A 26,777-nucleotide genomic window follows, 5' to 3' on the forward strand; every position below is an offset into this window, starting at 1 on the left:
TTTACACATTCATGTCCAGATTCCACATCCAACAACACTGAATAGGCTGTTCTCATGTGACTTGAATGCTTCATGACGTTTTCCCTGAGGCTCATGGTCTATGTTGTTGTTGTCAGTGCTCTGTCAACTACTACAACACATCTCAGGGAATGACAGGAAAATAAAATGTTGCTTCCTTAAGTCTGACACACAGCTAATCTACTACAAACACGCAAACATACTGCATGTAGATGGAATGATACAATGTATAAATACCTTCATGGTCCTGGTTTAGAATTATTTGATAAGATATACTTCTTTCTAGTGTTTTAAATTAGTCATCTTTATCCTCTACAACTGAGTCATGGTCCTTCAGTATTTCAGTATATAGAAAGTAAATGAATTTGACTTGGGTGTTTGAAAGAGAAATAGTTTTCCCTCAATAATGACTTCTCTGTGACAGAGGGCAAATGTAAAGAAAGAAAATGGAGGTGGCAGATTAAATCGAACAAAAACAGAGACACACATGGAGAATGAAGCATGTGGCTTCACCTTCCCCTCAGTTGGCTTTCCTCTTTTTTGTGCGAAACCGTCTACTCCTCTGCTTGAAGAGGTGGCGGAAGTTGATGAAGAGGCCTGAAATTGTCGAAAATGTATTTATATAGCATAGCAGTTACACTGTTTTACAGGGTTCCCACAGACATTGAGAACCTGGAAATATTAGGGAATTAAACAATTTAATGAAATATTAAAACGTCATGGAACTGTAATGGCAATGTATGCTTAGTTCTAAAATATTTGATTGACTCTACGATGTTCTTTAAAATCTCTTTAAATATTTTGGACAAACATTGTGGGAACCCTGGTTTTACTTATTTGCATGTATTTTATAGACCGTACCCAGGAACATGATCACCAGGTAGAGCTGCAGGATGTAGGAGAAGCTGAGAGACATGCCAATGGCTTTAGGCAGAGCAATACTGAGGAGTTTGGTTTCATCGAAGATGGGGATGGACTGGATCAGCGCCACAGCTGATCGTAATATAAGAGAGCATATGAAAAGCTGTCAGTTATACATGTATATTATACATTAATGTCTCACCTTCTCATGAACAGCCCATCATGATTTTTCCTGTGGTGGGGGGGGATAGTCTACAGATTATGACTTGAGAACACATACCTTCAGCTAGCACTCCAAGCGGGTACAGGGGTATCCATATGGTGTATCTCAACCAAGTCAACAACTTCCATTCCGTATCAATGCAGGCCAACATGTAGAAAGGATACCTATGGTTCATTTTTACAATTGTAGGATTAGATCGGTTTTTATTCAACAAAAAGGACCAGGCTGTAGGGCTCAGATGATTACAATAACAACACTGCTTTTTAAATCAAAACATAAAAATACACACTACCATTTAAAAGTTTGGGGTCAGTAAAATTTTTTTGTTTTTGAGTCTCTTTTTATGTTCTTTTAAGTCTCTTATGCTCACCAAGAATGCATTGATGTGATTAAAAAAAAAGTATATATATATATATATATATATATATATATATAATTTATTCCTGTAATGCAAAGCTGAATTTTTAGTAGTCATTACTCCAGACTGTCACATAATTCTTGATTTGGTTGGAAACATTTATGATTATTATCAATGTTGAATGCAGTTGTGCTGCTTAATATTTTTGTGGAAACCATGATACATTTTTGATCAATTTAATGCATCCTTGCTGAATAAAATAGATTTAAAAAATCTTAGTGGCCCCCAACTTTTGAAGTTAGTATTGGTAAGTGTATATTTATTTTCATAAAAATATTTATTTCATAAAAATAAAAAATATAAACAAATTACAAAAATGCAACATTCAAAACTATTGCAGATATGCATTCTCATTTATATATTGTCATATGAACTAGTTACATTGCTTTCAGCCCTAGTTTTGAGGTAATGGCTGTGCTATTTTTCTATTTGCACACGGATATGTGTCCCCTAGTGATAAGTTGTGTGAGCCCACAGGAAGAGAATGATAGCAGAAGAAGTGTGAATAAACTGTGCCTGTACAAAAACCACATCACTGATAAAAGAGCAAAGAACATTAAAAATACCTTAAATCATATTCATGCACATACCACGCTCAAAAAGATATACGGGTAAATGTCTTTCCAATGTTTGTATTCTGTCGCTGTAATTCCAATTTAGGTTCTAATTTTCAGTATATCTAGGAAAGAGAAAATGCATTTAATTTAACAAACTAACGACTGCATATAGGAAGTTAAATTTTTAGCATCTGGCTCAGAACAAACAGAAGAGGATATCCTGCAGATAAAGAAATGCATATTACCCCATGAAACAAACTCCTACATTTCCTCACCATTCGCAGAAACTGTGCTCTTAATAAATATGCAATATGATCACGCATGTACCATACTATTATAAATAATTCACATAATTACCTGAATATCTCAATTGTACTCCACAGATAGAAGACAAAGAAGACCACTGGCTTGTTCTGCATATCCTCTAAAGTACCAAATATGACAAAAAGGATGAAGTTTCTCCCCATCACCTTTAACAAGAGAAATGTATTATTCAAAATAGTATACAATGAAGTGCATTTAATTGGTTACTAAAGCATGGGGCGCACCAGACATACCTGAATGAAAGCAGGCATGACTCCAGTCTTAACCAACCCAACAGCAGGATTAATAACCTCCATTATTGCCAGCATCTGACAGAAGTACATCACGTCTGCAATGGTATGAAATGTGTCGTAGAAAGAATCTATTGGGTTGAGAAAAAAACAGTAAGGACAATGACTTTGAAACGATCTAATGAAAGGGTCTTTTCACAATTGAAAAAGATCACACTGTACAATTCTAGCAAAGCAATGCAATGCGGTGTTAACACAGTGTTTTTTTTTTGTTTTAACCCAGGATTATAAATGATATTTAGAAGCTCTCTCTCTCTCTCTCTCTCTCTATATATATATATATATATATGAAAAATTTGCATAACAGGCCTTTAAAAAAAATTCAAATGATATGCATTTCCTCACAATGACAACAGCTAAAAAGCAGAAGTGTATCTTTAAGCTGCTTACAAAACAAAGCTGAAAAACTAGACTAACCTTGCCCAAGTATGAACAGACGTACAGTCATGTTGACAAATATCCAGGAATAACCGAGGAACTGGACCAAATTGTACATAAAGAGAAAACCTTTTTTCAAGCCAAGAAAAGCTGCAAACACAGTAACATAAAAAAAATGAATACATGGTTAGTATTTGGTAAGCTGACCCAATGTGTTTACTTTATACTTGGAAAAAATGTAATATATACTCACGGTCCTTATGAACCCTTGACTCAATGCTGACTTTGTTTATTTTCTCTTCCTGAGTGCAGAAAACAGTTTAACACATCAGACAGTGACCTACTTTGAAGCTCCTCAAGTATAACAAATAATTAATGTTTTTGGTTATTAGTAAACCTCTTTACCTTCTCTCTGAGCTCCATTTCTGCATCTGACTCATCCAGCCAGCGGTCAAAATCAGGTGCTAAAAACAGAGGCTTCTTCTCTTGCTTAGTGAGCCGATCCCACCAGATGTGCTCCGGCTTCTTTACCGTGATATTCACCTGCCTCTGAGTGGATTTGTGTTTTACCTGTGTACACAAACATTTTCATGTTCCTCCAACATAATCAAACAGAAAGAAGCACCAAACTGAATGTTCTTCTGTTTTTGACAAGGTAAATGTTCACTGCACTTCATTGTGCAACCAAACATAGATGTTTTAGTTTTTTTTTGCAATTTTTCACAAAACATTAAATGAAGATGGCGGTTACCTCAGGTTTAACCGGTTTTAGGAATTCCAGGCTGAATTCATATTCATTTTCTCCTTTTGCTCCATGCCCTTGACCTTGAAAAGAGCAAAATTAACAAAAGTCACACAGCTGAAGAGAAAGAGAGTCCTGCTGGTGGTTGGTTGTGACGTACCTTTGAAGTGAAGGATGTTCTCTTCTACACCAATACTGAGATTCTGTGCGATTGAGACAAAACGAGAAAAAAAGAAATGTGAAGTTTCAAGCTCCTCCTCCTACTCACTGCCTGTTATATCAGTACAATGCCTCTAAATGCACCATGCATCAAACTGATATTATAATATGCTGTTATAAAATAATGAAGCATCAGTAATGAATGGATTGCATAATAAAACAACACATTCACCGAGTCAGGCTTTCTGACCATTGATATTTCATGTTTTTAAAAATAATTTTAAAGTGTTTACAATATTTTGAAATTAACAGATTTGAACAAGTGTACAAATGACCAGCAGGCTGATATCATAATGCAGATTTTTACATTTTACATGACTTATCCAGGCCTAGCAATCCAGGTTTTTTGCTCTGTGAAAACCCCACTGTTTTCATGAGGTTTCAGTAAAATTCTATTACGTACTGAAGAGTTTACACATTTGCACAAGTAGAAACTGAGTAAATATATATATATATATATATATATATATATATATATATAGGTGCATCTCAATAAATTAGAATGTTGTGGAAAAGTTAACACCTCCGTGCCACGCCGAATTTGAGGCTGTAATTAAAGCAAAAGGAGGCCCTACCAAGTATTGAGTACATGCACATTAAATGAACATACTTCCCAGAAGGCCAACAATTCACTAAAAATTAATTTTTTTATTGGTCTTGTGAAGTATTCTAATTTGTTGAGATAGTGAATTGGTGGGTTTCAGTAAGTGCCAAACAACAATGGGGCGTCTTGGACTAAAAAAGGTTGAGGACCACTGGTTTTTGGGGCTTGTGTTGACAGGTTTGGCAATTAAAAAGTGTTGTCAAAACTGATGTCATTATGTTTTGACCCATGTATGCCAAAAGTTTTATTTTTCTTTTGCTGTTCTGACTTACTGGAGACATACTCTGGAAAACAATGTAGCAGCTTTCTAAACCGTTTTAACATTTATTTGCATAAAGGGACGTCATAGTAACCCTATTAATATAACACAGCAATACCACCTTTGTTTCAGAGCTCCCAGTGGCAGAAGAAGGATATTCTATCCATGCACCTTATTTAGAGGGTTGGTCAAACACGCTTTAACCTGCCTTGAGAAAGCAATGAGGGGAAAAGGTGCAGATGCTCCTCCAATATCAGAAACTGGATTGTAAATAAAACATGCCCTGCCATTGTAACTGGGCCAGATGGTTAATGGGTCCAGCAGGATCAAGTCCTGATCTCCCTTTCAGTAGTCTTCATTTTTATTCTCTGTGATCTAACGTTAGGCTTGATGCAAGCTCTGTCAACAGACCTACAGAGGCTGAATATTAACCTTACACCATTCCGTTTTATAGTTCAATAACCTACAGTCTGGATTTGCACATATATTAAATGCAATAAATGCGAAAAGAAACCAGAATAAGAAAATGACTATTATGAAATAATTGCCCCAAAGCAAGTTTTTCTTACCTGTGCATCACTGATCTCCACTCGCAGATATATCTCCCCATGCCGCTGCGCCCAGTACACATGAGGTGTGAGAGCCTGCATTGCAAATATTCACATTCAATAATGCTAAGATTTGAAAATGAATGACAGGCGACGTAAATCTTGTAACAAGCAGCCGGAAGACGTTTCCAAGGATTCTGTCATTTGTCCAGAGAGTATTTCTTCGAATGCGCATGCGTGCACTTGTAGTGAACGCAACACTCGCCGCCCACTTTTTCACGTTCAGGAAGTAACGTTATCCCATTCATTTTCTATAGAACTCAACAGTCAAATGTTTTAAGCCTTGAATTAAACCACTCGGGCCTGAAACAAATCACAACATTCAAACATTGATTTAAAGAAACGGAAATCGGTCTAAAAGACAAAGGACGTAACGTCTTTATGAGCAAATGAACTACGCTGCCCATGAAGCACTGCGGATGACATAACCGAATGAAAGAACGACGATAATATATAAATTATGCAAAATTAATAAATAGAAAATACAAAGTGCTATATAAAACTATCAATTAATCGATTTTTATTATAAGGATGAAATACAATACATTTAGCCCTCAGGATTATGGGTAGTATAATTCGTCACTGGGAATTACTTTTTTAAACGAAGTTCAAATTATATTTCATTTTGATAAATAAAGGCGTACATCATCTTATATGTAGGAACATTATCGGTTTGCCGGCTTCGTACAGTATGTCATTTTCCTCGGTACTTCCAGCCAGCGACGGCGCTGTGACGATGTTTGCAACAACTCCAATGTTTACGGAAGTAGAGAAAACCTGAAGCTTGAGCGACGACTGACATGCCCGGACGCTAGACTCACTGCTCATTACATGTGCTGTTTAAATGTCCAATAAAACTTCTCATCCCGAAATACATTTCAAATATGAATGATACAAATATCATACCTTTCAAGAGAAACACTTTAGACCGGGGAAACTAACCAAAAAAAAAGAAAAAGAAAAAAAAAGTCCTGTATAGTAAACAAGAGGATTAAGGATTTGTCTATAATGCAGCAGCATTCTGAATCTGATCAAGTACAACTAGACTTGCAAACAAATAGTACAAGATTTCATGTTCTGGTCGGTTTGACTGGCAGTGTAGCTGCACTCAAGGCGCCTTTGTTGGCAACACAACTGCTTGAGATTCCAGGGGTAAGTGCATAATATGCATGAATATATGTTCAAACAGTTTATGCATGATTTCACAGAGCCACTGCTGTCGTTGATTTGATCATGTTCGCCAATGTCATTTCACATATTTATCCACTAGAGAGTGCTGTTTGTTACAACATTGAACGTTATTCTTACAAACTTAGTTTATAAAATACAAAGTAAAGTTTTTAAAGATGGAAATTAAGTTTTAAGTTAACAATTAAGTTAACATAGAGATGAATTTTAGAACATTTGAATCATTTTAAATAATTTATTTTGGTTTAAGTGGCTGTTGCATTTTGCCTTGCAGAATTAATAAAATAGAGGATATAAAAAAACGAATAGGTTTTTCTTGTGAATATTTATTTATTTATTAGATTTACAAATAAAGGAATAAATAAATTGATCAAATTGATTTATTCGTTAAGTAATTCATTCATTTGATTCAGAAATAAATAAGTAAATGAATGAATAAATAAATCAAGTTTTATAAAATAAAAAAAATATTTAATTAATTTTCATATATTTATTTTTACTTTAAGTTTTTAGTCCTGTTCATTCGTTATTGTGAATTTTTTTTTTTTTTAAAGTGATTCAAATATGCGTCACGGTTAAAATATATTTTTTTAGGTTTTTTGGTGGGTGAACACATCATTTTTTCTGTTCTGTTCACTAGGTTGAAGTCCGTGTGGTCACCACAGACCATGCCACTCATTTTTATGATATCAATGAAGTCCCTGTCCGTGTGTACACAGATAAGGATGAGTGGGAGGTGAGTACAGCCTTTGAAGAGGAAGAGATGCATTTTCACTATTCGGAGAACAACATAATATTGTTTCCTGCTGTGACGTTACATCAGAAGCCAGACTGGCCTGATAAGAGCATTTTTCATAGTAGATATGAAGGGCTTTCTTTATATTTCTATGCTAGATTTGGACAAAGCGCTCTGACCCTGTGCTTCATATTGAACTGAGACGTTGGGCAGATCTTTTAGTGATTGCTCCACTGGATGCCAACACACTTGGTAAAATTGCCAGTGGAATATGTGACAACCTCCTGGTAGGTCATGTATTTATTACATTGTTGTGGCATTTTGTATGGATTTGTTTTGATACATCATTATGTAAGTGTGTTTACCCATTTTGTTGCTGACAGACATGTGTGGTGCGGGCCTGGGACACCAGCCGTCCTCTGCTCTTCTGTCCTGCTATGAACACAGCCATGTGGCAGCACCCTATCACTGCACAGCAAGTGGCCACACTTAAAAGCTTTGGCTACGTTGAGATACCATGCATTGCCAAAAAACTAGTCTGTGGAGATGAAGGTATCTTCTAAGATAGTGTATGGTTTTTATGAGGCAATTGCATTGATAAGGGAAAATAGAACAGATAAAACAATTCTCATCAATGTGTGAAATCACTCATGCATTATTCGTTAACTGAAGATCAAACAGACGGATCCTGGCAGGCTTCGAGTAGCAGGCTCTTTGATCAAAGGAGGATTTAATGAATGAATGTTTCTTGTGTTTTGGTTCATCTTACATTCCAGTCTTGGTGTCTTCACAGGTAAAGGTGCCATGGCTGAGGTTTCAACTATTGTTGATACTGTCAAACAGTACATCCAGAAACATCCTGAATGACCTCGGACTAAACATACCAGTGGTCAAGAGACACAAGGTTATCTATGCAAGCCAAATTCTTAATAAAAAAAAAATTAAAACATTTTTACTATTTTAAAAATAATAAAGGGGATTGTGAATTTTTTCTCACAATTATGAGTTTTTATCTCACACTTCTGACTTTTTTTTTTGTTTTCTTCAAAATTATAAGATATAAACTCAGAATTGTGAGATAAAAAGCTGCAATTACAATTCTTAGAAGAAAAGTCAAAATTGTGAAATGTAAATTCACAATTGCAGGAAAAAGGTCAGAATTGTGAGAAAAAAGTCAAAATTCTAAGTTTACGTCTCACTATTCTTTTTTTTTTCTTAGAGTTGCTAGTTTACAAATTGCAATTCTGTGTTTATATGTGACTTTTTCCTTAGAAGTGTGAGAAACAAAGTCTGAATTGTGAGATGAAAAGTCACAATTACCTTTTTTTATTTTTTCATGGCAGAAACGAGCTTCTGTAGCTATCTGCACATTCAATAAAAACAATTTCAAGTCTTTATGACATGTAAAAAGTTTAATCTTTTAGTGTTTTGCAATTATATGTTTCAATGTTGAGAAACAAACAATCATTATTTTTCTGTAATTTATGTTTCTTTGTAATGGTTGTATTCATTGCATCCATTTATTTTTACATAGTAATTTCAAATAAATGATTCTTTCAATATTGAAAAATGTTTCTCTTTATTAAGTTTCACATATCAGCTTAGTTGAATGTCAGTATTGTTTAATCTTTGGATCCCTTGTACTCTGGAAGTTAATCCTTATTTTGAAACTAATTATGATAAATGATCAGAAGACGGACACAGTTTGTTATTACTTAATGGCATCAGATTAATGAGCACAAAAGTCATGTAATGCTTATGACAAATAGGATATAATAGTACAATATTTTATGGGAAAACGTACTTGATAATTTAACTGCTTTAAATGTTAAAAGTCTTAATCCTGACATGAATGTGGCCTCATGTTCTTTCTGTGACCTTACACCTGTAAGCGAGGGCCTCAGAGATCGGGTGAGGGGCCTCTAACTGCAACGGTAGCAAGAGATATTTATGAAAATAGTCTCAGGTTGTACTAAGAGATACTAATGCGCTTTAGGTACATATCCTGTTTGCAGGTTACCGTTAGAAACGTGTTCCATCTGCTAATCATGTGGTTAACCGCCCTTGATTCTCATTTGGCTAAGTAAGATACACCAAGAGCACGAGCATAAATATAATTACCTTTTTTTTGCCACTCTTCAGCTACTGCAAAGTATCACCATGAAGCATTTTCTGGCTGAAATTTTCTAGATTCATCTTCGAGCATAATTTGACACCTGTTAATCTGTGCTATAAATATGTTCAAGATTTTAACAGTACTACGATTTAGAAGTTTAAATGAAGAGGAAAGTTTAATCTGAAGAGTATATGTGGTTAAAGAGTGTGATTTAAAAAAAAAATTTTTTTTAAATTCTAGGTTTAAAGGATATAGTAGAAATACTGTTTTACTGTATTATATTCGCTTTATTTCTAAAAGTGTTGAAATGTTACATTTCCTAAAATATACTATTTTGGGAACTGACATCTGCCCAGACTTTTTAAGTTCCCCTCTGTAATAAAATTAAAGGAGAAATTCTACTTTGCACTTCCAAAAACTTGAATACTTATGTGACTCTCAGTTAATTTGGTATTTTCCTGTACAATTTTTTTAATAACAAAGAATCACTGTCTCCGGTATTGCTGCTATTAACATCATGCCAGTATTTTATGAAGTTTCAGAGAGAAAAAAAATTATAGAAATGAGTGTCGGGAAGCACACCAGATTAACAGATATGAAATAGAAATTAATTTGAGTTAGTATTTGAACACTGTAATTGTTAAATTAAACAAATCCATTTGTATACATACAGTAGGTTGCCCCTATATGGCATATACAGTATATACTTAATAGCTCTTGTTTCATTTATTTACCTTGTCTACATGATCTTTACCTTCATCCCGATCATTCTTTTTTGCGTCTTTTCCTCAATGCTAAAAGATGTATAAAATGTCTAGTCAACACACGTCTTAAATTGGGGTTAGAACAAAGGGTGTATCTGTGTCACTGCGGTTTAAAAGGATTGGTAACATCCTGCTAATGTGTGTATAGGGTTAAACAGCTTATGTAAACATTATACAATCCGTCAAAGTGTTTTTAAGAGACACAATGTTCAAAAACAACTTTCTTTGGACCAGTGTCATGCTGGGTGTTAAAATAAATTATATTATAACATACAAATATATAAACACCCTTTTAGAAAATGGAATAATTAAGATAGGGTATTTGTCAGCCAATGCAATATTTTCATGTTTTATGTGACATTTTCCATTTTTGCTATTAGATTAATAATTTCATTTTCAAATTTGCTGCTCTGTTTAAATTTTGTGGAAAATAGGCTATTTAATAAATAATTTTCCATTGCTGGTAATTGAAATTATTTTCCATTGTCAAGTGTCTGAATATAGGCATATGTGGGTTGTAAGTATGTAAAAAAAAAAAAATGTTTCCATTGCAACAATATAACATATCACCATTTGGACATGTTGAAACAAAAGGTCAAAATGGGGCAAATTAACTTTTTTTTTTAAAAATTCAAAATATAGAAATTAACTTTGTTGCATCATGCTAATCATGTCAAATGAAGGAATCCGTAGCTGTTGGGTAAGTCAAATGGCCATAATGGGAGATGATGCATGCACAGGCACATAAAATTTTAACATTTAATCAAAACACTTGTTCATCCTTATTTGTTTAGCAAAGCAGCTGAGGTGTTGTCATCAGATGCAGTTAGTGCTGCTTTACACCGAGTCCCCAGTCTGATGTGGTGTCCTCTTGTCATTGGCTGCCAAGCCAGACTTTAAAAACAGGCACTCCAGCACGAGGGGAAACGTTTATCAAGCAGGAGCTGGAAGAGAGTGAAATCAACTGAGTGTAATGTGGAGCAGGCTCCTATCTCTTGGCATGCTAAATGAGAGTAAAATATTCTTAGTCACATGTAGTTTATAGACGGCATGGATCTGTGTTAGTCAAGGTCAGTTCACTGAAATGTTCTTTGTGTAGGAGTGACAGGAAACTACATGGGAAATAAATTGCGAAACGTCAAGAACCAAATTATTGCACAATTCTGGTGCAATTACGTGCGCCTCTTTTGAGGACTTAGAGCAACAAAATATTGTGTTATAGTAATATAATCAATAGTTTTTGTCCATGCGTGAACCTTATGTTTTATCATCATAGAAAACCTAATTTATGATTTTAAACTGCACACACGAAGGACTTGCATGCACACACAGGGCTCAGGTGTACCCCAACAGATTGCTTGATGTTGGAGGTGTCACTAAGGTTGAATAAACACTTGTCACATTTCCTGCTTGTAGTCCTTTGGGGATGTTGACAGGCCCTTGGTGCTTCTTCCCCAGGTAGCTAAAAGGTAATACAGACATGGCTGATGTAACTCTACAGCTGAGTGAACTCATGGCTCCTGACTGTAGCACCTGGGCTGGCACGGTTTCATCACTCATACTAAACATATCACACGGTTAAAGCAAACACATGCAAACTAGCATGATTGGGCTGCTGCAGCTAAAAAGGTATTGCTGTAAACCAACAGCAGGAAACATTTGAGAATAAAATGGTTGCATTTGTTCGGTATCGTAAACTAAGAATGAACCAGTTTTTTTAACAGCATTAATAAATATTATGTTATTTATAAACATACTACTGTTCATAATACATTAACACAATTGTGTCATAATAAGTTTATTCTTTAACTTGATGTTAAAACTGTATTACAATAGGAAGAAACTGACAAACTTTAATACATAAAAGTAGTGTTCATTATTATTTCATGTCTTAAAAGAATATTTCACCCAAAAATGAAAAATGTCCTCTCCCTCACGCCATCAAAGGTATAGATGAGTTTTTTTCAGAGGATCCATTGGTGAGCATAGTGATGTAATGTTACATTTCTCCAAATCTGTTCTGAAGAAGAAACAAACGTCTTGGATAGACTGAGGGTGGGTAAATATTCAGCAAATTTTCATTTTTGGGTGAACTATTTCTTTAAGATGTGCCTGATAAAAGTTTCAGTCATTGAACTTCACTATCTCCTAACTATCACTATTTTCTGTTGTTTTCTTCCTTATCCAGAGATGATTATTTGCTGACTTCCAATATACAGTATGTCAATACATTTCCAACTGTAACTGCAAAAACACCTTACAGCTTACATTTCAGTGAAATGAAAATTGAACTGAGGCATCAAACATGACAACTTCCAAAGGGTCACATGTAGAACATCAGGATTTTTGTGCATACTTTTTTGAGAATTAAAAAAAAAAATTGTTTAATTAGTCACAACCACCACATTAGCTGGAAGCACTCATGCTTTAGCTTCCTTTTTTCTTTACTCTAGTTATTTCACAACCTTTGTTCTCCCTCTGAATATTGTTCCCTTTCTGAACTATTTGGACTGTTTAGATAAAATGGCAAAAAGTTCTGGCTTCTGCATAAGAAAACTGAACTCATGAAGCTTCACATTATGCAAAAAAAGTGTGTTTTTTGAATACTTTAGGACAATGAGAACACGGTGTTAGACGACCTAATAGAGAATATTCTCAGAACATTATGGCAAGGTTCTCTCAAAGTTAAAAACAACTGTTCTTCCATTAATGTTAATAATGATGTTCATTCAAAACTTATCTGGTCTTTAAAAATGTTCTGAAATGTTTCCTGAAACGTTTTAGTTAGACATTTGTCTATTGTTTTTAAATGTTACTACTTGTTTCAGAACGTTCAGAGAACATTCAAAAGTAACATTCCCATAATGTGTGCAAAATAATAAAATGGAATTTTCTCTTAACGTTTGAATATAATGAAGAAATTTTTTTTTTAAACATTTTAAAAACTGGATGTTTTGAACGTTCAGAGAACAATCAGAAATAACATTTTGATAACTCACCGGGAATGTTATGCAAAACATTCTTAGAACATATTTTTTTTAGCTGGGAACTGACTTGGATGATCTAACAGCATTGTTTTCATCTTCTCTTATAGGGTTTTTATATAAAGCACTCCTGGTGCCATCTGTTGATCGGCATTAATGCATAACACCATGGAAACTGAAGCACAAGGCATTGTAGGAAATCCTGTAGAGACTCTGCTCCTGAGGAAAGACCATTCAATGGGGAACAGGAGGTCTTACAGAGGACATCAACTTGTCTAGAGTAGATGCAATCTCGACAGGAAAACAATTAGACAGTTGACAGACGTACTGTACCTATTATGCTGTATTCTTCATATATAATATTGTAGGTCCACAATTTACTCGATTATACATGTATCACTTTTAATTATTCTCTCTAATAGCATTTTTTTAGGCATCTTGGCTTTGTTGTCTCAACAAATAAAGTCTAATTTTGGCATCTGGATTTTTTTTAGAGAAAGTCTTTCTACAACACTAGCAATAACAATATAAAAAGAAAGTAATCATGGACAATAATGTGTAGAAAAAGCTCAAAAGTTTGTTCATTTTCTGCTCACCAGCCATGTTCTCTTTCCCAAAAAAATAAAAAATGTATATCATTTACAAAAGACCTACTTTACAGTAGTGATGAAAAATGTTTTGTGTGAGTGTATCTGATTCACTCCAGACATCAATTATTATGAAAGAAACACATGATATAGATTTTGATAATAAATAACCTAGTTCTGGCCTCCTATATCAATTATGGCCAACCATTAACTCAAGCAAGATGACAGGGTTCAATAAACAACAGACAGCTGGAGTACTTCATCCCTGCCATCTGTGTTGTGTCCTGAAATGCAGAGATTCCTTAGAAAATACCAGACTTTGAAGAATCCTCTAGCCCTTATATACAGGTGCATCTCAATAAATTAGAATGTAGTGGAAAAGTTAATTTATTTCAGTAATTCAACTCAAATTGTGAAACTCGTGTATTAAATAAATTCTATGCACACAGACTGAAGTAGTTTAAGTCTTTGGTTCTTTTAATTGTGATGATTTTGGCTCACATTTCACAAAAACCCACCAATTCACTATCTCTTACAGGCCTCTCTCATCTTTTTAAGTGGGAGAACTTGCACAATTGGTGGCTGACTAAATACTTTTTTGCCCCACTGTACATGTACTCAGTACTTGGTTGGGCCTCCTTTTGCATTAATTACTCCATCAGTGCGGCGTGGCATGGAGACAATCAGCCTGTGGCACTGCTAAGGTGGTATGGAAGCCCAGGTTTCTTTGACAGTGGCCTTCCACAATTAAAAGAACCAAATACTTAAACTAATTCAGTCTGTGTGCACTGAATTTATTTATTTAATACACAAGTTTCACAATTTGAGTTGAATTACTGAAATAAATGAACTTTTCCACGACATTTTAATTTATTGAGATGCACCTGTATATCCTAAGACTCGAGACCTCATATTAAGGGACATGGTGACCCTCTAGGTCATAGACAGGGTCTCCCAGTTGACCCCCCCCCCCCCCCCCCCCAACTTAGGCCTACACAAACCCCTTGTCCCAAACCATATCTCATTCTGACTTCAAAGCAGTTCTAAGTAAAGCAGGCATTACACAATGTTCCATAAGCATATGAATAAAATCATGCAAAATCAATAAAACAAATTTTTCTTCCACAAATAGCTGGAATCTTGGTGAGCATCAAATATTTCCAGCAGATCTCCTGCAGATCTAGATGGATTGGAAGTGCATAAACGTATTAGCAATTCATGCTATATCCAGAAAACATTTTGCACCCATAAAAGACAAGTATACTTACAATGAAAGTCAAAACTGCATCCGACCCCATTGCCTTTCATTGTATGGACATAAAAGTGAAAACATTTTTCAGTATCTTATATTGCGTTCCACAGAAGAAAGAAAGTCATACAAGTTTGTGAAGGCATGAGGGTAAGTAAATGACAACAGAAGTTAAAATTTTTAGGTGATCTGTCTCTTTAAAAGATTATGATTGTTATGTGTTCAATTCTAACTTTCCAAGAGTCAAAAATAAGGCTAAAAAAAAGGTACAAAAGCTGTCACTGGGGCAGTACCCTTTCAGAAGGTAAACTTTTGTAACTTATTTACCCCAAAAGGGTGCATATTAGTACCTTAAATATTAGTACCCAAAGTGTACATACCTAAATCGTACATATTAGCAAAATTTATTTATTATTGTATTCTATAGTCTTTGATATTAGTACCTTTTAAAAAGTTACCACCCAAGTGACAGCTATTGTACCTTTATTTCTGAGAGTCTAGAAAATATATTTAAATATATATATAAGATTAAAAAAAGGCTCAATGCACAAAACAACAGCAGTATTATAAAATAAATGTAACAATGCAGTTTTCACAATTTTCTGGATTCCTCTACCCACATTCAGTTAAAAAAAATAAAAATAAAAATAAAAATGTGCATTCATGGAGAATAATGTGTTCTTTTAGAACGATGAATGCACATTTTTATTTATTTATTTATTTTACTAAACATGGTTTATTCAATTCACACGCACACACACACACACACACCTTTATTAAAGGCACTTTTATTGTGCATTTTTTATAATAAAGACTATTACATTCAATACTCCCATCAGTCTGACTGTAGCTGCACCAACTTCCCAACATAAGAACCCTTCAGTGCAAACATTGAAATGGTATTATCATTCCCTCCGGCAATGTTTGGACTACCTATCAGCACTGTTATGAGTCCTAACAGGGGGTGATGGGCTAGTTGCAAATCAGTAACTTTGTGAAGGAAAACATGAGCAGTAAGCCTCTGCACTTAGTTACGACTTCTCTAATTTATGGTGATACATAAGTGTCCAACTCTTGAACCTTTAGTTTGGGTCAGTTTGAAGACTCTTTTTTTAGGCATTGTTGTGTCATTCCTGGTCATGGGAGAATCATGATAGCTGATTTCCAGTTTCATTTTCTTATATCTACATTCTTTTTAGGCCAACATGATCTATTGTTCTGAAATTTTGTCAGGATAAGCATGATGACTGGAAACATCTGTGTCTCAGGATAGATAAAAAGGGAAGTCTATTCCTCTAAACAGAACAGAAATGTGGAAGGATGCCAGTGTTCAGAAGGGTATAAATGTGTTTCTAGATCGTTTCCAAGATGAAAGACAAAGACCTGTTAGTTAGAGAGTGTTGCTGCATCATCTGCTTTACTCTTCCACTAAGGTATCCCTCTGCTTTTTTTTTCTTCTCAGTGTTGACTTTTGCACCAACAGTAGTTTACTGAACAAACATAAATCCAGCAGAGAAGATATAACATCAGATATAATGTCATGAGGTTAGTAACCATTCCATACAAGCCTCAGAGTAAATAAACTTTATGCATAACATATCTGTATTACCAGTTAGAATAATGAGGCTTAGTGAACTTGAGTATGTTACATAAATCAAACAGCTGCCTTAAACTGAATGGCATATACAAACAAACACACCTCTTCATATTAATTATGGGTTTATAATCATAATTCCACACACTGAATAGATTACTCATATGGTGTGTTTTTATTATTACTCATGTAAAACATTGTAGAGCCAGTGCAGGCCAAACTAGGACATTATAAGTCCACTGTTTACTAAATGTTTATCAGTGTTTGTACATGTACCAGTCTCTAATTCAATGAAGGTATTATAGAAGTATATTCCATATATTCCAGTTTCTGCGTCTGTTGTAGAAACTGATGGAATATTTTTAATAAACATATAAGAAACAATCATTTGTAGAAGTAGTCTCTGGGTATTATGAAAGCCAGAAACATTTTAAAGGCTGCATGGCCTATACTGTGTATAAAGGTGAGAGTCACAATGAAAAGGCTGAGAGCTGTATGTTGCAAGCAAATGATTATTAAACCATCCCATTGGTTAATATGAAATGTATAAGTCTCTGGGGAATGTGAAATAATAGGTTATTTTTAAAAATGGACCAACTGGCAGAATTCCACAATTAGAAAAATGCCAAGAGGGTGGATAATTAATTGTGGAAAACAAGAGAAGTGTAAGAGAGAAAAAAATGGCTATCACTGATAACAGAAATGTATTTAAAAAAAATGAGGGTTAGAAATGAGGCAATTCAGATGAACAGCTGACATCTCAGCATTGTTGCTTTTTATCAATAAAATGTTATTTTGATTTCTGGATCTCTGTGTTTTGGATATTATTTTGCAAAGAAGAAGAAAAGAAATGTAAATGGTCAGAGATGTTGGTCAGTTTCTATGTCAATCTCAAGTATTGACTGGTATTTTACATCTTCCATGAGTGACATAATTGTTTGGAGAAGCTTGACAAAGGAGTCTGTCTAAGTACTATTCCTTTTTCAGTTGAGCAACCAAGCCAAGATTTTGCTATCACAAGATTTTCATGCCAGCTTAAACTAACAGTTGGTGATATTTCCACGCAGATATGGGTGAACAGGCTTTTCAAACATCACAAACCACATATGCTGCAGGCCTACAGGATATGCTGATTCTAGTTTATAGCTGTTAAGGCACTGTCTGACACCTTTTTTTAATTAGTACATTGTTTCCTGTTAAAACCAATGTTAATTTATACCGTTTTAGTGACTGCAAATCACCAAAAAGCAATACATCTGCAGCACTTTTATCATATTTCCCAGTGTAGCAAGAAATATACTGAAGCACTGGGGTTTTTTGTTTTTTTTACTGGAAAAGAGATTTGGGATTTTAAATGATGTAAAACAAATATTTTTGTATATTTTTTGTATTGTTTTTTATTTATTTATTAAATTAAATGAAGAAGAAAGAATATTCAGCTCTTTTTTTTCAGTTCGAAATTATGGTATTGATCATGGCACTTCTTTGTACAGACACTCAGATGTATTTGCTCCCAGTGAAGCACAAGATGCTCTTTGAATCATTCTCAAATCATGCTGGAGAACAAGTCATTAGGTTTGTCACAAACGTGTGAGGTTGTGTTAAAACCAAGCGTGACACTGAATACCAAGACATTCTGAAATTAATGTTAATTTTCCAGTTAAAATTTGCACTCAATTTGTTTTGCTGATCAAATGATCTATTCTAAAAAATGTTTAATAAGAATATAATGTATTCTATACATTAGAATACAGTACCTCAGTAGTACCCCCTCAGTACCCCCTAACATTCTGTAATAGCAAATTTGTCTAAAACTTTGCTTCTTTTATTCAGTGCAAGTGCAACCAATGCTAAATCTAACAATCACACTTCCAACTCTCTCTTCAACCTGTATAACCAATGAGTACAGTTGGGTGCTTCACTTAAATCACTGTACTACTTGATGACTGGTGCAGAAGATGCTGAAGTGAAACATACAGTAGCCTATAAATCACAGAGGCCAGCAGCGAAGCCTAAATGAGATCAATTTCCTGATTTCATTCATACTGTTTCCAGGGTATTCTACATAATAGAAATGTGCTATTTAATAAAAAGTATATACCATACGGATTAAAACGTTATTTTAAGTTACAATTTTCATGTAAATAATGTACATCGCGCTTGGTTTAACTGCTACCGCCTGTGCATTGAAGCCCCGCCCTCTTTTCCTTGTCGCCCTCCGATTGGCTAGACGTGCTGCCTCCGACATACTTCGACTGGCAATGCGAAATAATAACCTTTCGGAAAATAAGCAGCGGTTTTAAAGCATGTCTCTCTATTCTCTGGTATAATACTTCATCCGCTTCCAAACTGTTTCGGTTGTCATGGATTGGTGCGATCGGATAGGAATCTCAGTGGATGAGGTGAGTGTTGCCGCATAAACAAAAGTTGTTTTAGGGATGATTTGAACTTAAACTTGTTGTCGAAGATTGGCGAAGAGACATGATCAATACATAGATGAAAGTTGATAACTGTATTTGGCACAGGTTTAAAGTTTGTCGTTGGAGTATGAGACCACGTTTCTGCTTGAGATGATGATGAGGATGATAAACATTACCATCCGAAGTAACAACGTTAAAAACATAGGTTATTTAAATGTATGCTGAATTACGATAAATATTCTACATATATCTCGGGCTCAGGAGGCTTTGTCACTTTCGTTTCACAGACGTGTGTAATAAAACTTTTAGCTAAGGTTAATGTTGACGGAAGTGTACCAAAATACTCAAAACGTCTCTCAAATGGTATTTTTTCTTTACTCGGATTTGCGTTTGTAAATTTGCATGTTCGCCTCGCGCGCACAATAGAGTATTGTCCTGAATTTATCATCGTGCAATAACGATGTGTGCGTCACGTTGTATAATCTTAATCTATACTTTTGATAACACGTGATAACTGTTTAGAAGTTTCAGTCGCTTCTGTTGCACTGGCATCATAGGCACGTGCAGCATATTTGTGCGTGTTCCAAATGTTGCACGACTTTATGATGCTCACAAGTGCTGACTACCCTGTTGAAAAAACCAGCATATGCTGGTTAGGTATGTTTTGAGGCTGGGATGCTGGTTTAAGATGGTCCCTTGCTGGTTTAAGCTGGTCCTTTGCTGGTTTAAGCTGGTCCTTTGCTGGTTTATGCTGGTCATGTGCTGGCAAAGGACCAGCTTAAACCAGCAAAGGACCAGCATAAACCAGCAAAAGGACCAGCATAAACCAGCAAAAGGACCAGCAAAAGGACCAGCTTAAACCAGCAAAAGGACCAGCTTAAACCAGCAAAAGGACCAGCCTAAACCAGCAAAAGGACCAGCCTAAACCAGCAAAGGACCAGCCTAAACCAGCAAAGGACCAGCCTAAACCAGCAAAGGACCAGCCTAAACCAGCAAAGGACCAGCCTAAACTAGCATCCCAGCATCAAAACATACCTAACCAGCATATGCTGGTTTTTTCAACAGGGTAGGAAGGCTGCTCACTAGGTTTTGACACACGGCCACAGTATGCTGAAAGATGTTGGGGGTTGTTTCATCACTTTTAAACCTCTGGGTCGCCTCATCTGGGGACTGACTGTCTTCACCACTGATAAACCACTTAAATCCTCTTTCACTGCCACTGTCAAGCCTAGTGTTGCCCTCCTGTGAGCTTCATTATGCTCTCTTTGCTCATTAGGGAACATCACCAGAGGGAATGAGTACACCTCCCCTCTAAGTGAAACCCTTTAAAATGGTGTAGATTGAGTTTTATAAAAATCTACAAGTTTCATTTTATACATTTTATATTATAAAAATATAAAGTAATGCAGAGAGAAAGTGTATTAAAGGGTTAGTTCACCCCAAAATGAAAATTAGCCCATAAATTACTTGCCCTCAAGTCATCCTAGGTGTATTTGACTTTCTTCTTTCAGACGAATCCAGTCGGAGTTATATTTAAAATTGTATTTGATCTTTCAAGCCTTTTCATGGCACTCAGCAGGTGTTGCATGCTTCAGTCCAAAACAAGTTAAATAAAAAGCGCCCATCCATAAAAAAGTGCCTCAAATGGCTCCGGGGGGTGAACAAAGGCCTTCTGTAGCGAATCGATGCGTATTTGTAAGAAAAATATCCATATTCAAAACGTAATAATCACTTTAATGTAGCTTGCGCTCACTGTTGTAAAGGGAAGCAGTTCCGGGCAGATGACCTCTGAGGTCGACGTTGCGCATGCGCCAGTGAGTCTCGTGAAAACTCGTCTCGCGTAGCCAGACCTTCAGACTGACGGCTGAAGGGCTGGAATTCATGGCAGCTTTCATTGGCCAAGGCCCGCCCATGAGGCCGTTTGACCGACATATCAAACAACCAATCACAGTTCGTTTCATTCAGCGGCAAGCTTCGGGGCGTGGAAATGTCGCCACAATAACAGTGTGTAACGTTGTGTAAAACTCTCGGACGTATTTTAAAGATTCTATGCCACAAACTTTAAATATTTCACATACTTTTGAAACTCCAGCGTTTAGTTGATCCTGATAAGCGCTCGTCGACAAAGTTGTAAACACAACGGCTTTCTTCTTTCGTGAGGGGGTTTGGCGTCACTGCATCTTTGTTTCCAGGCGGAATGTTAAAGAACACGCCACACACGTCTCCCGGAAATCCTGTAGAATTCAACCAATCCGATGACGACTTCGACACCCCTGAAGTGTTTCCACTTTTGTGTCCCATATGCATCAAATGTGTAGCCAACGGTCCGTGGGCGTGACGTCTGAGGCTGAGGCTGAGACTACGTGAAAACCAACGTTTGTTAACAGGAGCAAAGAAAGCAACGTTTCTGTACTTTAGCAAAGGAAAACCAGCATCCTCTTGGCTTATATCGAAATCCTCCAACATTCTTCTTTACAAATCCTCGTTTTGTACTTCTAATTAGTGACCGTCGTTTTGTTGTGATCTCTCCGCTGCATTTCCGCATGCGTCACTTCTGAGTGGGGCATACGCAAAGCCGACCTCCATACGTCATCAGCCCGGAACTGCTTCCCTTTACAACAGTGAGCGCAAGCTACATTAACGTGATTATTACGTTTTTAATATGGATATTTTTCTTACAAAAACGCATTGATTCGCTACAGAAGGCCTTTGTTCACCCCCCGGAGCCATGTGAGACACTTTTTTTTTTTTATGGATGGGCACTTTTTATTTAACTTGTTTTGGACTGAAGCGTGCAACACCCGCAGAGTGCCATGAAACAGCTTGAAAGATCAAAGACAATTTTTTATATAACTCCGACTGGATTCGTCTGAAAGAAGAAAGTCATATACACCAAGGATGACTTGAGGGTAAGTAATTTATGGGCTATTTTTCATTTTTGGGTGAACTAACCCTTTAAGAGATGTACATATGAAATTACATGTATATGTCAAAATGTGTAACCAAAGATACAAAAACAATATTATTAATAGTAAAAGTCCAGTAAGAGTAATTGATTAAAAATAAAAAAGATTAAAATATATGTGAGTGTGTGTGTATACATATTCATGCATATATTCTTTTTTTTAATTATCTTTTCTTCTGTCCTAACTGAATTCAAAATGCATGTGACAGTTGGAACATTTGTACGTATTCACATCTGATTAACTTTGATGTAATTTACCAAACTGCAAGATGCTCTTGCACGCAAAGGAAGTATGGTGCACCCACTGTTGTGTGTTTCTTGTTGTTGTGGTTACCGCTCACACATTTCTTCCTAATGTTTGGAGGAACCTGTCACATGGTATTTGTGGAAATAGAATAAAGAACTGTAAAGTCAGGCAACTGTGTTTTGACAAAACCACAGAAAGGAAGGTATTGCTAAGTAGATAAATAAACCACAGAGGTGAAGCTGGGTGACTGTTTGTATAAATATTTAATTCAAATGATTGTACAGTATTGATATCTCTTATTTCCTTATAACATATAATCTCAAAAAGTGTTTTTGCTCTTCTTATTTTCTTGTATAGCTATGATTTAGCTGGGTCAAGCCAGATCCCAGGAGTCTAAGATGAGCAGTAAGCAGGGAAGGAGCTGCATCGACCCTCTTGTTCAAAGTAATATGGAAGGTGGCATTGGCACTGTAGTCCCCACTGGGCTCCCTAAAGCCGACAACCTACCACACTATTCCTATGACAAAGTCAGCAGAGCTTATTTCCCATACTCTCTTGGTGGAAAAGACACACTTGACTTTCCTTCTCCATGGGGCCCTTCAAAAACCTGCGTGAGAAAGGGGCCGAGCCCGTGGATTCACTCATCGGTCACTGAAGGGTCAATTACAGTTCCAACCGTTTATAGATCTGATAAAGTGTCTTTCCCTGTGGATGCTGGTGGTGGACGCTGTGCTGTACCTCAAGAGTTGGCAGCGAAGCAGAGGTTGGCCTATTATGCCAGCAATCCCAGACAGCACAGTCCCAGGGCGGCTGGGGTCATCTCACCAGTGGCAGTTCCCAAGGGTCACATTGGAAGATCAGATGCGGAAAGCTGTGTTGGGTTGGCTATTCCAAAACCGGTATACGGTCATAGTCCCTGCTGCACTGAGCGTGGATGCACCGCAGGGCATAACTATGGTGTGGAACATGGAACACAAAGGATGTCCCCTCGCATATATGGTGACGAATGGGCTGCTCATTTTAGCCGCTTGGCCTATCTGCATAAAAAGGGCCAGGAGGCATTGGCGCAACAGAGGATTTTGCAGTTAGAGCATGGTGCGGAGGGTATAAAGGATGGAAAGGCCCAGAGTTACCATGGTATCAGATCAAACGAACCCAGAAGGTCACTTTCTTTAATGGAACCAAGCTATACTTACAACACTGCACAACCATTTATTGGTTCCACACCAGAGTACTGCCAACGTGCCCCTATTCCCGCACAGATATACAAGGGTCTTTCCCATACTTATGACCCAAGGACATTGGCACACCTTGGAGTTCCTTCAAAAGTATATCAGGATCATCCTCACATATCTAAATACACATCAATTGCTCCATGTCCCAGTGTCTATTACTCTAAGAGTCACCATGAGGCTTACCGAGCAGATCCCAACGTTATCACAGATGAGCATGGTCAGCATCATCATATGGGTCAATTCCATTCACCTCGAGCTGACTTAATGTCACCGTCCTGCTCTGTTGTCCCCCCACACCATCCGATGGTACCAAAATATCCTATTTATCATCCATATGTGGTGCATTTTAGTAGTAACCAAGCATCCATGCACGATCGGCCACATCCACCTTTCCCAATGCATCAATCAGAGCGACCACTTGATTTTTCTTTACGAAGGGTGCAGACACCCGACTCCCCTCGGGAACTTTATAGACAGTCTGGAACTTCTGAGGCTTTTCATCCTACTCTGGCCCACTACAGACATTTCAGTAACACCACTACCCTTGAACACTCAGAGATGTCTGAAATTGGCTTTCTTGTAGGCAGTTCCAAAGAATTTCCCACAAAATCCCGTGAAGATGAACTTAAGATAAGACATTGTGTTTCAGATCCATCCAACAAAGATGTATTAGCTAAAAGGCCCAAAGAGGAACTTGAAACAGACATGGCCAGTAAAAAGCAAAAGATTGACTCAACCCATGAGTTGTCAGATAACGAGCCTCAGTCACCGTCCTCCCCACCCATGCCAGTTATTAATAAAGTTTTTAGCTTGGCTCCTTATAAAGTCTATTTCGAAGCTACAGGCATGTTGTCTTCACTAGGGAATTCAAAAAGTTTAAAGCCACAGCCTAAGGCGACACGGTTTAAACAAGACCCGGAAATTCAAAACTGTGATCTAGAACCAAATTCAGGTGAAAGGGACCTCAGCTTGAAACAAGACACCCAAATGTCACCAGCTAACAGTGAAGGTCCAGTTGAAATGCCAGCTACTGTAAAGATCAAAAAAGAAAAACTGGATCCAGATGAAGTGGCTTGTCAGTCGGAAATGAAAGTGAGCATTGCTGAGGAGATGAATCATCAGGCGGACAATTCTGAGGTAAAAAAAGAGCAAGGGGAGCTAGACACAAGTATATCTGACTCTCTTCCTTGTCATGTTGTAGTAAAGAGTGACTTTGAAGAAGAACGCAATCCTTCCTTATTAGAAAAGTCTGAATCTTCAGCCACATGCAAGACTGAGAATGCTGTGAAAGACAACATGGACTCCATTCCAGTTCCTACATTGCCCTCAACACCTCCAGCGCCCCCTCCATTGACTAAATTCTCCTTCTCTAAAATCCCACTTCATTGCCTTAAATTGGCCAATTTTAAAATAGTCATCCCTGAGGTCCTTAAAGCTCCAGTAACCCAACCCGTTGAGGTTCCTCGGTCTCCACTGGAGGCCAAGCCAATTATATGTAGCAGCAAACATGCCCGTCATCAGTTTATAGAGCTTCATCAGTCTCTCTGTAGACTCATATACTTCTACGTTAATCAAACCCCATGTCAGGAGCTCAGGGACTGGTTATGCAGACTGGGCCTTCAAGAATCAGGCAAAGATCAGAAGGTGTCTTGTCTCTTGGGGTCGAAAATGAGGGAAGTGTGGCTGAAAGGTGATGAGATGGAGGTGGCTCTTAAAAAAGTGCTCTGCCAACTTCAAAAGTATGTTGAAAGCCGCGAATGTCCCTTTCCTCATGTCATGAGGGCTGGTGCGGTGTTCATTCCCATGTTGGTGGTCAAAGAGGTGCTGTTTCCTCAGATTCAAGGTGCATTCATAGACCAGGTCCTGCAAGAGCATCGGCTGGAGCTCAGGCCCACCACCCTCTCAGAGGAGAGGCAGCTGACTCAGCTCCACAGAAAGGCCTTCTCTTCCAAACTCCGGAGACTTCTGTCTCTTAAACATCTGCCAGATATATACCCTGATGTCCTCAACCTTCTCTACCATGCCAGTGTCTGCAAGTTCCTTGGTGAGTACTGCATGATTAACTATTATTAGCATAAGACCCATTAAGTTTTGAACTGTTTCATAAATCGTATGGATGCACAAAATATTGCTATCATATCAGTTAATGGCCAAAATCAATGTTTTTTTTAATTTATTTATCATATTAGTCAATATGAGATATTTAATTGTTGGATATTAAATTAAAACTAATTTACATTTTTACATTTAGATTATCTTTGTTGCCAAGTAACACTAACCTTAAAGGGTTAGTTCACCCAAAAATGAAAATTAGCTTGTGTTTTACTTACCCTCGAAGCATCCTAGGTCAAGTCAAGTCAAGTCACCTTTATTTATATAGCGCTTTTAACAATACAGATTGTGATAAAGCAACTGAACAGCATTAATTAGGAAAATAGTGTCAATAATGCAAAATGACAATAGTAAACACTCATTTTTCAGTTAAAGACAGTTCATCATTGAATTCAGTGATGTCAACATCCAGCTCAGTTTAAATAATATCTTTGCAATTATGTCAACGATAATGCTGGAAATGAAGTGTCCCCAACTAAGCAAGCCAGAGGCGACAGCGGCAAGGAACCAAAACTCCATCGGTGACAGAATGGAGAAAAAACCTTGGGAGAAACCAGGCTCAGTCGGGGGGCCAGTTCTCCACTGACCAGACGAACCAGCAGAACGGAAAAATCAATATAAGACGTAATAAAACAGACGACGAATAATATTAACAGCAATTATTATATGATGCAATCAAACTTATAGCAAAATGTGGTAGTTCTGTATGTTGTTTCAGGGTTGGCATCATCTGAGGTCCTCTGAGGGGTTGGAAGTGTTTATTACGTTTGAAATATGGATATTTTTCTTACTAAAACACATAGATTCGCTACAGGGGGCCTTTATTCATCCGCCGGAGCCGTCTGCGGTACATTTTATTATGAATGCGCAAGCTTTATTTGAGGACTTGTGGACTGTTCAACTACAACACCCGCTGACTGCAATGATAGAGCTTGGAATAGCCAGGACCATTTTTTATATAACTCCGACTGGATTCGTCTGAAAGAAGAAAGTCATATACGCCTAGGATTAGGGATGGGCAAAAGTATTTTTCGATTAATCGTTTTTTTTTTTAAATTAAATTGATTTGAAATCGGTTT

General features: G+C 36.8%; 3 protein-coding genes across 3 annotated transcripts in view; 2 read left to right on the plus strand and 1 right to left on the minus strand.

Moving 5' to 3' along the window:
- Positions 1–22: 22 nt before the first annotated feature.
- Positions 23–5,649, minus strand: LOC107583769 (very-long-chain (3R)-3-hydroxyacyl-CoA dehydratase). Its single transcript, XM_016270080.1, has 11 exons — positions 5,463–5,649; positions 3,972–4,014; positions 3,821–3,894; positions 3,475–3,639; positions 3,323–3,371; positions 3,109–3,219; positions 2,635–2,762; positions 2,435–2,547; positions 1,160–1,266; positions 880–1,011; positions 23–615 (listed from the first exon to the last, which is right to left on the minus strand). Exons 1-11 carry the CDS (start codon positions 5,541–5,543, stop codon positions 539–541), a joined length of 1,080 nt encoding a protein of 359 aa, XP_016125566.1. The 5' UTR covers positions 5,544–5,649; the 3' UTR covers positions 23–538.
- A 584-nt stretch (positions 5,650–6,233) lies between these two features.
- LOC107583771 (phosphopantothenoylcysteine decarboxylase-like) lies at positions 6,234–8,397 on the plus strand. Its single transcript, XM_016270083.1, has 5 exons — positions 6,234–6,653; positions 7,330–7,425; positions 7,584–7,712; positions 7,809–7,977; positions 8,219–8,397. Exons 1-5 carry the CDS (start codon positions 6,510–6,512, stop codon positions 8,290–8,292), a joined length of 612 nt encoding a protein of 203 aa, XP_016125569.1. The 5' UTR covers positions 6,234–6,509; the 3' UTR covers positions 8,293–8,397.
- A 6,872-nt stretch (positions 8,398–15,269) lies between these two features.
- LOC107583870 (uncharacterized) overlaps positions 15,270–26,777 on the plus strand; it is a 15,961-nt gene continuing 4,453 nt past the window's right edge. Inside the window, 2 exon segments of the mRNA XM_016270223.1 lie at positions 15,270–15,275; positions 22,720–25,630. Of these exon segments, the coding sequence (XP_016125709.1) occupies positions 15,270–15,275; positions 22,720–25,630 (2,917 nt within the window).

The sequence above is a fragment of the Sinocyclocheilus grahami genome, unplaced genomic scaffold, assembly GCF_001515645.1.
Source record: "Sinocyclocheilus grahami isolate Dianchi unplaced genomic scaffold, SAMN03320097.WGS_v1.1 scaffold55.1, whole genome shotgun sequence".
Lineage (NCBI taxonomy): Eukaryota > Metazoa > Chordata > Actinopteri > Cypriniformes > Cyprinidae > Sinocyclocheilus > Sinocyclocheilus grahami.